The sequence below is a fragment of the Lynx canadensis genome, chromosome B3, assembly GCF_007474595.2.
Source record: "Lynx canadensis isolate LIC74 chromosome B3, mLynCan4.pri.v2, whole genome shotgun sequence".
NCBI lineage: Eukaryota > Metazoa > Chordata > Mammalia > Carnivora > Felidae > Lynx > Lynx canadensis.
The window spans coordinates 40524708-40541056 of record NC_044308.2 but is presented as its reverse complement, the minus strand read 5'-3'; the positions used below and the strand labels follow the sequence as shown (position 1 = coordinate 40541056).

At 36.8% G+C, this 16349-nt stretch overlaps 1 protein-coding gene across 4 annotated transcripts in view; it reads right to left on the bottom strand.

Moving 5' to 3' along the window:
* The window catches only part of CSNK1G1 (casein kinase 1 gamma 1), a 165310-nt gene that overhangs the window by 66165 nt on the left and 82796 nt on the right, over window positions 1-16349 (bottom strand). For all 4 annotated transcript variants that reach the window (XM_030317942.1, XM_030317941.1, XM_030317944.1 and 1 more), the window contains exon 4: window positions 12795-12864. In XM_030317942.1, the coding sequence (XP_030173802.1) occupies window positions 12795-12864 (70 nt within the window). The remainder of the gene's footprint in view (window positions 1-12794; window positions 12865-16349) is intronic.

Here is a 16349-nt window from a genome sequence, read left to right as displayed (position 1 = left end):
ATGTGAAAGGCCTTTTTCCACCACATGTAAGGAGAAGCAGAGAAAGCTGGTAATGTGGAGAAAAGAAGAGGGCTAATAAACAATGAGGCAAGACAGTTTATGAACCTAAGCAGAAGAGTCAAATAAAGCATTAAGAGTCTGGAAAAGGTGAATAGAAAGCCAGAGACAGAGTAGTTTGTCTTGGTTTCTAGAGGCTTTCCAGTGCTTTGTACCAATCCCTAGTGAGATCTGTATAATATTTCCTTCCTATTCCAAGACACATCCCTGTGATCTTCCAGTAAGATTTCCTTTTGGATCTAAGCTATTCAGAATAGATTCTGTTAATGGTAATCAAAACAGTGTTGACCAATACACACACATAACTGTTCATTTTCCTTATGATGGTTAAAGAGGAGGAAGATGAGCAGTTATGTGTGTGTAGATGACGCTACACTTTGCTTTAGGGAGCGAAGAAATAAAAAAGACACAGACTCTGCCCTTAGGGAACTTACAGGTAGAAAACAGAGACGTAAACTGCTAGCATAGTTACCAGATCAAGCCTTTCATAAAAATTAGTATAATGAAGAAAGAGTAGATGTGGAATGGCCTAAGAACCAAATTTATTTACTCAAACTTAACGATACATATGTTTGGTCGAAGTTTGAGGAATTAAAAACTACCATAAAATCTTTTGCAGATGTATACTTTACTAGATAAACTATGTACCATTGTATATATTATATAACCATACTCTGCAATACATATTTACTGACTATGATCATATATACAAATCCAGTTGGACTATTATTCTATGGGCAATATAAGGGATTTTTCAAGGCTAACTTTGATCGTATGTGATTTTCACTTGTGTGCTATCTTTAGCTCCTAACCTTACATGTGACTTTGTATTTAACAGTTGGCTTCCATAGAAAAACAATCACCCTCGAAATCCTAGCATTTTAAATAAGATACCTAGAAACTGGTAGTTAGATGTGATCTGTGACAGTTGGTGGCAATCTAGTTATTTGACTATTAGGCAATCCTAGCAGCCAAGTGAACTGAACTATGGTGTTCTAAGAAATAACTTAGAATTTTGAACAAAGCCTATAGCCTCAAATTAGGTACCAAGTCCCCATTATGACAGTGCCTCCATACAGGAAATTAAAAATAAACTAGCACAAAAATGAGCCCTCGCCAATCTATTTTCTAACATGTTTTATTATCTTTCTAGAACTATTTTCAATACTTTCAGTAATGCATTTATTTTAAAAAATTTTTTTAATAAATTTTATTTTTTAAAAAATTTCAGGGCACCTGGGTGGCTCAGTTGGTAGAGTGGCCAATTCTTGATTTCAGCTCAGGTCATGATCCCAAGAGTTGTGGGATAGAGCCCCATATCAGGCTCTGCTGAGCATGGAGCCTGCTTAAGATTCTCTCTCTCCCTCTGCCCCCTCCCCTGCTTGCACCATCTAAAATTTAAAAAAATTTTTTTAAATTAATTTATTATTAAGTAATCTCTACACCAACATAGGGCTGGAAATCACAACCCCGAGGTCAAGAGTCTCATGCTGTACCAACAGACCCCACCAGACACCCTGCCATTATTTTTCAATCACAATATTCAACTTGATGTTGAACTCATTTCACCCTTCTGGTACCTCATCTCTTAAATCTGTATTAAATAATAAAGCTAATAAATGAAATAAGTCAGTCAGAGAAAGACAAATGCCACACGATTTCACTCAAATGTGGAATTTAAGGAACAAATGAACAAAGTAAAAAAGGGGACAAACCAAAAAAACAGATTCTTAACTCTAGAGAACAGAAGGTTACCAGAGGAACGGTTACCAGAGGAGAGGTTGGGGGTGGGGAAGAAGATGGGTGAAACAGGTGAAGGGGATTAAGAGTACACTTACCATGATGAGCATTGAGTAATGTATAGAATTGCTGAGTCACTACATTGTACCCTTGAAAATAATATAACACTGTAGGCTAACTATCCTGGAATTAAAAAAAAAAAAAAAAGCCTAAAAGAAACAGCACTGTTTGAAATTTATTCCTTTCCATTTGATAAACAGAATCATCTATAAATCACAAACATTTTAATGAAAAATATATACATTAAAAAAAACAAGGAAATATACAAAATAATAGCTGTGAATAGAGACTCACCACGGTGGTGACCAAAACTTCAATCTTTCTTTTATATATTTTTCTAAACCTTCAGTGATATTAGTTTTCTCCAGAATTTACAAAAATAATTTTTTAAGTGAAAAACTTCTTGTTACCTTTGGGCAAACTGCACATAGATAATTGCAAATTTATCCTCTAACGCTACTCTCCTTTTTAGGTAGCAGAGTTAAGAGATCTAGGCTGTGTTTTCTGAACTATAACTGTTAAGAGTGGAAGCCAAGCAAAACGTTGATGAGGTATGACTACCAGTTCAATGTGATTGTATCCAAATCATTCTCTAGCTGCTAATGCGCTATTGTGGTCTTCAGACTTGCAATGCTATAGCCACTATACTGATGAGAACCACACACAATTCCTACCTTTCATGGGCTTCAATTCTAAAACTTTCACCATGGAGTTAGTTCTTGGATACTCTGTTTGTAGGTAGTAATGAATATAAATGTCTCTGATTGTATAGCAAATCCTTGCGGAAATAATTTTGGGGACTTCATTCTAATATCTTCAGTTATTCATTCATATCTCTATTCTGCTTGCTTAATACAGTTAATAATTACTATCACAAGCAAATAAAGAAGAGCCTGAGTTTGGAGAGGACAGTATGCATGAAGGAAAGAAGCTTCAACTTAAGTTGGTGATTGCACTGCCAGTCAAATACTGTCCAAAGAACTTATATACTGGGATTTCATCAATTTAACAGACATTTGTTGAGTCTTTTCTTTGGATCAAGTAATATGCAAGCAATACTTTAATGAATAAAAGATGTGTCTTGCCCTTAAAAAGCTCACAATCCAGCAGCATATTACACTGTGAAAAATCCACAGTGATAGAGATGTGGCTAAGTCCCCTCATTACAGTGCCTCGAGAGTGGCACAGAGTTCTTTGAGGTAATTTCCATATTCTGCAAACTGAATGGAGTGATAAAAAGGAGTAACAAGTTTTGGTCACTGGAGCTCCTGGATGGCTCAGTCGGTTGAGTGTCTGACTTCGGCTCAGGTCATGATCTCACAGTTTTTGAGTTCGAGCCCCACGTCGGGCTCTGTGCTGACAGCTCAGAGCCTGGAGCCTGCTTTGGATTCTGCATCTCCCTCTCTCTCTCCTTCCCCCCTCCCCCCCCCCATTCATGCTGTGTCTCTTTCAAAAATAAAAATAACCATTAAAAAAAAATCTTTAAAAAAAAGAAAAGTTTTGGTCACTGCCATGCTAGAGCACAGATCAGCAAACTAAGCCCATAATCTGGCCCAGGCACTTTTGTATGACTAGAGAACTAAGAATGGGTTCTATATATTTAAATATTTGAAAAAATTTAAAGACTAATATTTTATAATACACAAAAATTGCATAAAATTCTAATTTTGGTGCCCATGAATAGAGTTTCATTGGAATATAGCTCATTCATTTACTTACTGTTTATGGCTGCTTCTGTGCTACAGGAACAGAGATGAATAGTTACACAGAGACTGATAGCCCACAAAGCCTAAAGTATTTACTATCTGTTCCTTTATACTATCTGGATTCATAAGAAATCTCATCTTCCACACTGGAAGTAGGGGGATAGCCCAATTATATACATCCTTCCTTTTCTGGGGGCACTGATATTCACTAACAGTCCATAGACTCTGTAATAAACCTGACTTACAATGTTTCAGTAGTTCAACACTAGTAACACCACTTTCTTTGCAAATTCATAAACAAATCTAGTTATATAAAGACCAAACATTAACTGAACCAGCTGGCCTGGGTCTTGCATAATAGTTTGAATTTGGTTTTATGGAACAAAAACAGGTATGGCAATGTGATCTTTTTTGCCTGGGGTTCTTTTCCCAGGTATTATAAAGACCACTGTGGCCAAGTGTCCCCTCCAAACTGACAGGAAAAGTGGGGGAGTTGTGCAAGTAGAAGTATTCGTTCTCACCAAGGAGGCCTAAGTGAGCATAAGTGTATTCCAACATGACCACATGCAGCTCCTCTGAAAGAAACACACTACCGTCAAAATCACAAATGTGATGGGTTCACTGTAGCTGTATTCTGCTCTTTTGAGTCAGGATTAGGAAATATTAAGTCACTACTGCTTGAGAATCCATCAAAAAGCCTTCAAAGATGAAACTGTTACTTCTTCATTCTGAGATTTTTTAAAAAAGTTTATTCATTTTGAGAGAGAGAGTGCACATGTGGGGGAGGGATGGAGAGAGAGGGATAGACAGAATACCGAGCAGACTCTGTGCCAGCAGCACAGAGCCTGATGCAGAGCTTGAAACCATGAACCATGAGATCATGACATGAGCTGAGATCAAAAGTCAGACACAACCAGCTGAGCCACCCAGGGGCCCCCATTCTGAGATTTTTTTAAAGCTATGAGAAATGGGGTGGCCTGGGTGGCTCAGTAAGTTAAGCATCTGACTCCTGATTTTGGTTCAGGTCATGATCTTGAGGGATTGTGAGACTGAGCCCTGCGCTGGGATTCTCTCTCTCCCTTTCTCTCTGTGTCTTCCCGCTTGCATGCTCTCTCTCTCTCAAAATAAATAAATAAACATTAAAAAAAAAAAAAAGGCTATGAGAAATACACATAGTATATTTCCATTTCTACAGAAAAGTAAGATCTTCAGTTTTCAATGTAAAACAGTAACTGCCTTAAGAATGCAAGGCCTTTGTAGACATTACCTCATTAAACCCTAGCAGGCCTAAAAACTATACAAAGCAGTTTTTCCTATTGTATCAGAAAGAAACTGAGGCACAGCAGGGCACATGGTTAACGCTGAGTCAAAGAATCAGTGGGAAAAACTGAGCCAACCTTTGCTCCTTGCTCCAATTCTTAGCTGTCTCCACTTATTCACATTGCCTATAATCAGAGATGTTAAATCTCTAAATCTCCAGTCCTTAAAATGTAATTTCAAAGTTGCCCATTTATACTCATTAAGATCAGTTTTCCCTGAATTTAGTAGTATATGTCTCCTCCCCCTACAATACCTCTAGCAGACAGACTTCTAAAAAACTTACATGTGGAAAGAAAGGTCCAGGTTTCACTTTCTTTTATCCAGTTCATTATTTCATCCTTTCTTCTCTTGTTATGAAAAGTTTCTACTCAACTGGAGACCAAAAAGTTTCTTCTAAATTCCTTAAGGGCTCCTATATACTGGACATCAACGTTGAGGTATGTTACTTCTTCACAACTACTCTTGTTACATGATTCACTTCTATTTTAAGTAAAATTCCCATCTTTGTAATATCTCTGCAGCTTTTCTTATTTTTTTTCAGCTTTTCTTATTTTTAATTTTCCTGTTTAAACCAGCTTATTTACAATATACTCCTAAGGAAGTTCACAACATTACAGGAAGGTTTTGTCAATCTCACACTTTCTGATGATTTTCTTCAGATCTGTGCTTTATTCTTCTGTTGAAGGAGAACCATGTTCCTGTTAATTTAACAGTTGTCTAGATTCCAAGCTCTTTTTCTGGGACCAGAAAAACCTCCTACCTTTTCTTGATGACATATAAAACCATTCTCTCCTAGAAATCTCAAAATTGTAAAGTCTGATAAGCTCTATGAACATGGTCTTTAATCACAGTATAAAGGTTTCAGTGGGTGAAATGGCTTGCATAGGGTAGCACTGAGCTTCTCCGTTGTACACACAGCATATACATTCAACGTAAGTGATTAATTTACTTTGGAAAGAAATGCTTCAAAACCTAGATTGCCCAAGACCATAAAAGGCTTTGGAAGTAACAAAGGCAGCCTTCTAAAGCATAAAATTTGAGGGCACAATGTGAAACAGGAAATCCTACTCTTTCATGGGAGGGGGGGATAGTTCTGGGCCTTTGCTTCAGTTAAAAACACTCTCACGACTATCTTCTACCGCTCTATTATAATTAGGTAAGGGATAATGGGTGGAAGTCCCCAGGAATCTACTAGGGATATGTGTATGTATACACACAAGAAAAAAGTCTGTGTAAAAACATTCCTAGTTCAGGTGTGCCTATCCTGTGACTGGGTAAGTAAGTTACCAAACTCCCCTGTGCTCAAAAATGGGAAAAGTGAAACATAACCAACCATATGAAGTACCTACTGGATACTTAAGTTGACTTATTTTCTCGCCCAATAAGATTTTGGCTGGACTTTGTTACACTGTGAAACTGCAGTAAGTATCTTGTTGTCTTTTTAAATTTGAGGATTAACATCTCCTTTACAAGACAGCCAAAGCAGAATGCTCATTAGCAGATTAGAATAGCTGCTGAAAATCCAGGACATGGCAGCTCAGACTTAGATCAACTATGACATGACATTTATCCTCAGAGTCCCTAAGATTTTTCCCAGGCAGGCTGCTGGGTGGAAATGGAATTAACTGTTTAAGCAGAGCAAAGGGAGTTCCTCCACTACCTTCAGGATCTCTCAATACAATTAAGAAGGGTGCAGAAGCAAAGAGACCATTGTAGTGTATGTCTGTATTACATTTATGCCTTTCAAAATGTCAAGTGAAGTGATGAGAATTTACCATACCCTACTCTAGTACTTTCTCTAAAAAGGCCAAAGTTATTATTCAAAACCACTATTCCTAAGAAATAGTTAACTCTGAGAACATTAATAGATGGTAACTTTATAGCTCCTTCTGGTGAAGTCAAAGGTCTCCACCCTATTTTATTGATTTGCATTCTCATTTCTCTATCTGGAGTCCTCTTTTCTTGCCATTTGCCTACTCCTCCCTTCCCCATCCTTTTTCATTTGTTCCTGCCCTTGCTCACGCCTTCCCTCTCCCTCCCTTTCTCTCCTGTCACTTTAGCTGCATGCTTGGTTCTGGTTTATTCATCTTTTATTAATTTAGCAAACATACACTAGGCCTTTACCATATGACCAGTCCATATGTAGCTATGAATCTTCAGGCTCATACTGTCCCCTCTCTCATGTTTAGGCCTCCTATCTGTTTAGGCCTCTGGTTTTGCCCATCTTGGCCTCAAATGTGTCATCCACCAAGTCTATTCCTTTGTGTTAGGATACCAGGAAAAGTGCTGTACTGGATAAAGGATTAGTGGGCTGGGAAATCTTAAAATTGATGATGTATATATATATGTATATATATACTCTCCTAAGTAAAAGGACCCTGAGAGCACAGGGAAACCTAAAAACAATCTCATAACATGAACATGAGTTTGGGACTTACCCATAATGACTATAACACAATTACCACAACGTCGATGATTTAAAAAAATGAAAAGAAAACAAGATGGTTACTTTCACCTGCTGACTGCAAAGGTTGCAGCCTTTAATTATCATGATTAAATACTACTGTTCTCTCTTATGAAGCCGGCCCATTGTATCAAACAAATACTAAAGCAACTAGGAGAGCAAGCAAGTTCCAGGGAATCCAGAGTCGATTTTTAAGCCATGACTCCTACTCTTATATATTCAGAACAATCTATAGAAGCTAAATATGAAAAGAAAAGCATAAATGTGCTCACTGCCAAAGCCCTCTGTGCTTTGAAAAATCAGAACACAGTGATTTAAGAAGGAATGAAACAAAAATAAGACAAAACTGAAGAAATTATTTTCCAGCAGTGAAGAATATAATACTTTTTCATAGTTAATCCTTACATACCATTGCAGTTTCACACTTAAAAAATACTGTTTTTCTTTGTAGTAACCTTGGAAATCCTCCAGTAATCTCAGACTCAATGAGTACAACCACAATATGCAAATAAAAATCTACCCCATCCCCAGCCATCTCATTATGTGAAAACACTAGGTAATGTTCCCATTTTGATTCACTTGGCCATTGGAAATTCACTTTGGCAGGGTTCTATTTATAATGTAATTAACTTAAAAATTTTTTTCTATCTTTTGAAACCAAGGAAGTTACCAAGCATAAATATCTGCACCAGGATGTTTCTTGTAGAGTAACATGTGATTTTTTAAAAAAATTTTATTCAATCTTAGGTTCAAGTAGTTTTTTTAAAAAGTCACGTATTCTAACCTTCTACCCAATGCACAAATCTCCCTCACAATATCCAGAATGCATAACCGTTCAACTTCTGCCTGAAAACTGCCTTTCCCCTATGAGACGAGAAATCCTACTGCATAAAACAGCTTATTCCAGTTCACAATTTGTTTTTCTTCCTACAAGAAAGTGTTTGGAAAGAAAGGAAACAAGACATTGTAGCACTTTATTATCATTTGTTGAACTTATGCCTGAAACTGTTAACACGTGGCCCAGGATAAATGGGGACAGAAATGGGTTACTTGGTGATAGAAGAGGAAGGAGGGAGACCATAAGTGCACTACTGCAGTCTTTTAAAAAACTAGATGTTATAGGGGCGCCTGGGTGGCGCAGTCGGTTAAGCGTCCGACTTCAGCCAGGTCACGATCTCGCGGTCCGTGAGTTCGAGCCCCGCGTCGGGCTCTGGGCTGATGGCTCAGAGCCTGGAGCCTGTTTCCGATTCTGCGTCTCCCTCTCTCTCTGCCCCTCCCCCGTTCATGCTCTGTCTCTCTCTGTCCCAAAAATAAATAAAAAACGCTGAAAAAAAAAAAAAAACAAAACTAGATGTTATAATAATAATGATGATGATGATGATGATACATAATCAGGGGTAAAATGCAAAAATAAAAAAGGATTAATTTAAAAACTTAAGAGTGCCACCACTTTCCATTTCTAATCATACTCTTCAAAGGTAATCATTATTAAATTTTTGTATATCCAATCAGATATTTTCTATGCTCATGTGGACACAGCTGTACTATAATACGTATTTCTTATTATACTATACAAACATGACACTAGACTGTTTTGTAAACCTTTTCACTTAAAAATATATTGGGGCATCTTCCCATATCAGTACATAGGGCTCTATCTTCTTTTTAATAGCTAATTTCACAGGTATAAATATACCATTTATTTATCCAGATCCATAGTGATGACATTTAGATTACTTCCATACTATTCTAGTTATACAAAGCCAGAATTTATCCTTCCTAAAATTTCTTTCGATAATTTCTTTTAAATCATTTGGAATAAACCTAACCTACCATTTAATAGCTCTTTAAACATTTGAAAATCACCATCATATGGGGGAAATGGGAAACTAAATATAAGTGTTGAGCTCTAATATCAGAAATCAATAGGGGAAAGGATTTCCTCAAATAAAAACAATCTAAATGTCTGACAACACAAAATAGTCGGTGGGTGCCTACATTATGGCCTATGAAGAAGATGGGCTATTACACAATTATTAGAAACATAAAGACTCTGCAGCATTACAATAAATGCTGTAATGCTAAATGAAAGAAGATGTAGTTACAGGTAACTGAGATTAACCATGAAACATGTCTGCAAATGAAGAGATATTCAAATGAAACGTAGCGGAGTTAGGGTAGTAAGAGCATGGATCATCATTTCTTTTCAAAATATCTTTTCATATTTTATAATTTAATTTCTACCATGACTGAAAAAAATGATAGCTATTACGATGATCAAGATGATCATTCTCAGTTTCAAGGTCCTCTTTACTTTCTTCCCTGATTATCTTGGAGATACCAATCGTCATAGTAAATAATCAGGTCTTGAAATTTCTTGATGGCAAAGTTACAATCAGCCAACAAAGCATGAGGTGTGACTGCCCACAAGAGAAAAGAATGGAATGGAAGGGAAGATGGTAGAGATCAAAGAAGGGACAGTCAGGAAGAGCTCCAGCTTAAATTGTGTTCACAATCATCTAGCGCCACCATTCTATCTTCGTATGAATAGGGAACTGATTATGAATTTCCAGATCATATCATATGGTCAGGGCAATGGGGTCAAAAACCCAAGGTAATGATTAAGACCTGGATACTTAAGAAGGAAGAAATGGTCACACTCCCAAGCCAATATAAAAGTTCCTATTTCAGAAATTTAAAGTCTCAGGGAGCCTAGGTGGCTCAGTTGGTTAAGCGTCCGACTCTTGATTTCGGCTCAGGTCATGATCTCACAGTTCATGAGTTTGAGCCCAGTGTCGGGCTCTGCACTGACAGTGTGGAGCTTGACTGGGATTCTCTCTCCCTCTCTGTCTGCCCCTCCCCCTCCCAAAATAAGTAAATATTAGGAAAAAAAAAAGAAATGTAAAGTCTCACAACATGGTCAGAATAGCATTTTTTAATTTAAAAGCATTCATTCCTCCCCCCAAAATTCACCCATTTTAAAGGACTGATTAATTCCTTGAACAAATCTAAGTCACAATGCATTTTTTTTAAACTATTCCTTGTCATGATACCCAAATATTTTGCAAATCACTGGCATATGATGAATAATGACAGACAAACACTAGTGCATAAAAACAACAATTATATTATTTTGGTCACTGTGTGCCTTTGGCATGAAAGGTTGTTTATTTACAATGCCACATCACCTTGGTTCTGAAGAGAGTGGCATATAAGCTCTGGCTGGTTAAACATTAACTAGTGATGAGTCACATTTGCAGCTGGAACTCACTCTAGAAAAATAGGGAGAGAAATGTTTGTGCTTGTAAGTTAGAACTAGGAGTTCATGCCTTTATTTATTCATTCATTCATTCATTCTTTATTTTTGAGAGAGAGAGGCAGAGCACGAGTGGGGGACGGACAGAGAGAGGGAGGGAGGGAGACACAGAAGCCGAAGCAGGCTCCAGGCTCTGGGCTGTCAGCACAGAGACCGATGTGGGGCTTGAACCCATGAACCGTGAGATCATGACCTGAGCTGAAGTTGGACGCCCAACTGAATGAGCCACCCAGGGGCCCCCATGCTTACACTTATAATAAGACATGGTCAAATCCTGTCTATTTTCTTGTCAACTGATTTACTTTCAAAATAAATTTCCTTTTTTGGCCATCCTCAGGAAATATTTTTATTAATAACTTGGCAAAAATCTAAAAAGGCAAAAACTTATCAAATCTTCCTAACTTTTTTCTGTCACAAAAATATTTCCTAACTACCTACTATGTGAAAGAACTATGTTAGGACTTGAGATAAACTTGAGACACAAGGGTGCAGAAGAGACAAGCCTTGTTCTCGGGAGCTTATGGTCTTATTGCAGGGCTGGGGGATGGAATGTGTAATTACAATTAAAGAGCATTCGATATGTAATCACCAGTAACAGAATCAAGACTGAAAAATATCCCAATATGGCATTAAAGATGTTTAAGTGCTCAAAATCAATTATATTACCACAAAATTCAGAAAGCCTGGGTTGATGCCAACTTATATATATATATATAAAAGAGGTAAAGGTTCCAGTTGAGTAAAACTCCATAAAAGCATAAAGGTCAACTAGTGAAATGGCTGTTAAAATAGCTCATCTAAATTAATAGAAATATCATAAATGAGTTGTAATAATTGTCACCCTGAAATTTATAAAAACACAAACAACATAACAGCTAACTTTAAGTAAGTTCAGTTCTGGGGGGCACCTGGGTGGCTGAGTTGGTTGAGCATCTCACTCTTGATTTTGGCTTGGATCATGATCCCATGGTTCATGGGATCGAGTCCTACATTGGGCTCTGCTCTGACAGCAAAGAACCTGTTTGGAATATTCTCTCTCTCTCTCTCTCCGCCCCCCTTCCCCGCATTGTGCATGCTCTCTCTCTCAAAATAAATACATAAACTTAAAAAGAAAGTTTAGTTCTGGAAAGACAAGCCTCAAGTTATACATATGTCCTGCAAACTAAATGAACAAACATATAGTAAGAAGCTATTGTGAGTAAGAACTCATTTTAGGTTCAATGAAAGGCAAATGCCTATCGTGGCCTTGCTAGGTTAGGACTATGGCTGATTACTGTCACAGTCAGTGTGTAAGACAACTTGAATAACACTGTGTGGCTATTATATAATTCTATATATTCTAGGAAGTGAAACTCAAATTCCTTCAATAGTACCTTCAATAAGTGGTACTTGAAATAAAAACATGCTTCAGTCATTCAGGAAAAACCATCACACTGTAGAAAGCAAAAAGTAGAGGAATGTCTAACTAATGTCAAACAATGAAACTAGTGCTGAACAATTTCATCTTCTGCAAGCAATATCCCATAGGTACAACCTCCTTAGGGTTGGTAACATTTGCTTACTCAAGATATTTTCCTGGAAGCCAGTAAGATATTTCAGAAATTAGATTTTTTAGATAAAAAATAGGCACGTTTAAAAAATATATATAAACTTAATTTTAAAAACTCCTCAAAGGTCTTAGGTTATTACAATAACATAAGCGAGGTCTTTCAAATGGATAAAATGACAATGTTATGGTATTTCAGAACACGTATTTTAGTAGATCCTCAAAATAGATACGTAGTCTCACTATGATAAAATATTGTTTGCAAATTACCAACCCCTCCTCTTTTCTTTTGGTGTAAAGAAATGAGAAGAGAATGAAATTACCATAAAGCAACACTTCAAACCAGTGTGTTTCAGGTGGTCTGTGGTCACAGTCATGGCATCATAAATCCCCAATCAAATGGCCCTCCAGGAGTCAGAGAGCAAGTAGCTTTAGTTGACTGTGTTTAATTACCTATCCAGCAAGCAGGGGAGATACATGGTCTGGTAAAAAAAAAAAAGGTCCAGTAGACAAGAAAATGTGCATACTTTTGGTCTTTCAGCTAAGCTATAGGCTAAGTACATGGAGAAAACAGACTTGACTTACCTGCACTGCCGAGCTGTTTATAAAACCTGTATTCTAAATGAAGCTGTGGAGCACGTGATTTTATTGGTTCCTGAAACCCAAGAAGAGAAATTGTGATCAGATTTAGACAAATAAAAAAATTTTCTATTCCTAGGTTTTCAAAGTAAACCAGGGCCAAGACCACTTAGTATCTTAGAGATGATATCCATATATGATAGCATTTTCTTACCACAATTTCTCTTTGAAAGCACAGCTAGGGAAGGATGAAGGTGAAGTATATACAATCCCTTCCATGGATATTTAAATACACATACTCTGTATGAGCCATCATTCAACAACAGCTCCCTCACCAAGAAGTATTCTTCTGAAATACATTCTCCTAGGAAACCAGATGCCAAACCTTTTAATTAAATACCAGCATGTATTCCCTGCTTGTTTTATTATGAATTTTGGTGATAAATAGGTTTATTATTTTTAGAAAAATGACATATGCTCAGAAAACAATTTCAAATACACAAAAATTAGGAAGAGAGTAAAAATAATCTGAGATTCTATCATTTTAAAGAAAAGCACTATTGATGTTTTGGTGAATGTACTTCCAAATATTTATTCATACACATATTTACATGTAATATATACTCAAAAATATATTTAAAATAAATGAGATCATAGTATATTTGTTCTTCTGTAATGTATCTTTAAGTTCAACAATGTAATAATGACATCTATCCGTGGCCATACATAGCTTTATATAATTTTTTTTTTCAGCGTTTTTTTTTTGTTTTTTTTTTTTTTATTTATTTTGGGACAGAGAGAGACAGAGCATGAACGGGGGAGGGGCAGAGAGAGAGGGAGACACAGAATCGGAAACAGGCTCCAGGCTCTGAGCCATCAGCCCAGAGCCTGACGCGGGGCTCGAACTCACGGACCGCGAGATCGTGACCTGGCTGAAGTCGGACGCTTAACCGACTGCGCCACCCAGGCGCCCTATAATTTTTTAAGTAGGCTCTGCACCCAATGTGAGGCTTGAACTCACAATCCTGAGATCAAGAGTCACATGCTCTACCAACTGAGGCATCCAGGTGCCCCATAAAGCTTTATATAAATTTTAATGGCTGTAGTATTTTTGTGTATGCGTGTGTGTGCACGTGCACATGCATACATGCACATACCATAATTTTCAGACATCTTGGACTGTTTTCAGTTTTCATTATTACAAATAAAGCTGTTGGAACATTATATGCATATTTATTTTTACACTTAAGAGAGTTAAAGATTGTAATTGCAATTAAAATATGTATCTTTAATCAATATGATGTTCAAGTTTACAAAAACAGAGTTTTCTAAAGCCCTTGGAGATAAAACAGCCAAATTACCAGGTCATTTTGTTCTACACTGAACTTCAAGAACTGGCTGGTTAATTATTCTCAACTGACTGTATAGTAGACTAGTTAGCAAGAAAATCAAACATTACCCTAGAAGACTGATCTACGTACCCTTTAGGATAGCTATTATCAAAAACGCAGAAAGTAAGCGTAGGTGAAGATGAGTAGAAATTGGAACTCTTGTGCATTGCTGGTGGCAATGTGAAATGGTATAGTTATTATGGAAAACAGTATGGTAACTTCTCAAAAAATTAAGCAGAATTACCACATGATATAGCAATTCCATTTCTGGATATATACCTGAAAACACTGAAAGTGGAGACTCAAATTGATATTTGTACACCTGTGTTCATAGCAGCATTATTCGCAATAATCAAAAAGTAGAAGCAACCCAAGTATCTATCAACAAATGAGTAAACAAAATATGATTACCTTTAGTTCTACACATACATAGAATATCATTTGGCCATAAAAAAGAAAGACATTCGGACATATATTACAGCATGGGTAAAACTTGAAGACATTGTGCTAAATGAAATAAGCCAGACACAGGGCGCCTGGCTGGCTCAGTCAGAAGAGCATGCAACTCTTTTTCTCAGTGTCGTGAGTTTGAGCCCCATGTTGGGTATAGAGATTACTTCAGAATAAATAAACTTGGAAGGGAAAGGTGAAAGGAAAGAAAGGAGAAAGGAGAAAGGAGAAAGGAGAACGGAGAACGGAGAAAGGAGAAAGGAAAAGGAAAAGGAAAAGGAAAAGGAAAAGGAAAAGGAAAAGGAAAAGGAAAAGGAAAAGGAAAAGGAAAGGAATCTGCCAGACACAAAAGGACAAATACTGCATGATTTCACTTATATGAGGTACCTAAAGTAGTCAAATTCACAGAGAGAAAATTCAATTGTGGTTGCCAGAGGCTATGAGGGTGGGGATGGAGAGTCAGTGTTTAACGGGTACAGAATTGTAGTTGAAGAAGATGAAAAAGTTCTGGAGATGGTGGCAATGGCTGCACAACAATATGAATGTACTTAATGTCACTGAGCTGTACACTTAAAAATTATTAAAATGGTAAATTCTAGGGGCACCTGGGTAACTCAGTTGGTTAAGCATCTGACTCTTGATTACTGCTCAGGTCATGACCTCAGAGTTCCAGGGTCTAAGCCACTGCTTGGGATCCTCTCTCTCCCTCTCTCTCTGCCCCTCCCATGCTTGTGCTCACACTCTCACAAATAAAAACTCTGAAAAAAAATGATAAATTCTAGATACAATTCTCTATCAGATATGTGAGTTTTAAATATTCTCTCCCATTCCATGGGTTGCCTTCTCACAATGTTCAGAGTCCTTTGATATATAAAAGTTTTTAATTTTTATGAAGTCTAATTTATCTTTTTTCTTTTCTTCCTTGTGCTTTTTGTATCATATCAAAAAAAAAATCACTGCCAAATCTAATGTCATGAAGCTTTTCCTCCAAGTTTTCTTCTAAGAGATTTATAGTTTTGGCTCTTACATTTAGGTCTCTGATACATTTTGAGTTAATTTTTTACATAGGATGCAAGGTAATGGTTCAACTTCAATGCATGTGGATATCTGATATTCCCAAAAACATTTGTTGAAAAAACTGTCCTTTCTCAGGTGAATGGTTACTTGTCCTCTTTTTAAGACAGGCTCAAAGAAAGGAGATCCCACAGCTTCCCTTGACAATTTATGCTGACGTTTAACACATTTCACGATTTCAAAGGTATTTTAAGTAGTTTAAATCTCTACTACCAAAACTTAAGTCTATTTCTCTTTTGTCCTCAACAAGATAAAATAGTTCTTCAATAACCTGTGAATACTGTAACAACTATCCTCAAATTATAAAACTATTCAATCATTTCTTAGACATCTCTTATTGAGGCATAGTAATTTCAATTCCTTTAACCTTTCCTCATTGGTTCTATTGTTTGAGTTCTTTGATCATCTTTGAAAGTTCTTCCTGCACCCACTTGAAGTTTTTGCATTTTTCTTAAGAAATAGAATCCATAAATCACAGAATTCAGAAGTTCCTTGAAGTTATCTAGTCTATCCATTTGCTTCTAGGAAGGTTTTTCTAAATAAATTCAGGCAGGCTAAAATAGTTCATACCCCTAATGAGCTCTATGAAAGAACACATATCCTTCTTTGATTATAAAATCAGCAATCATCAGAGTTGGGAGTTCAA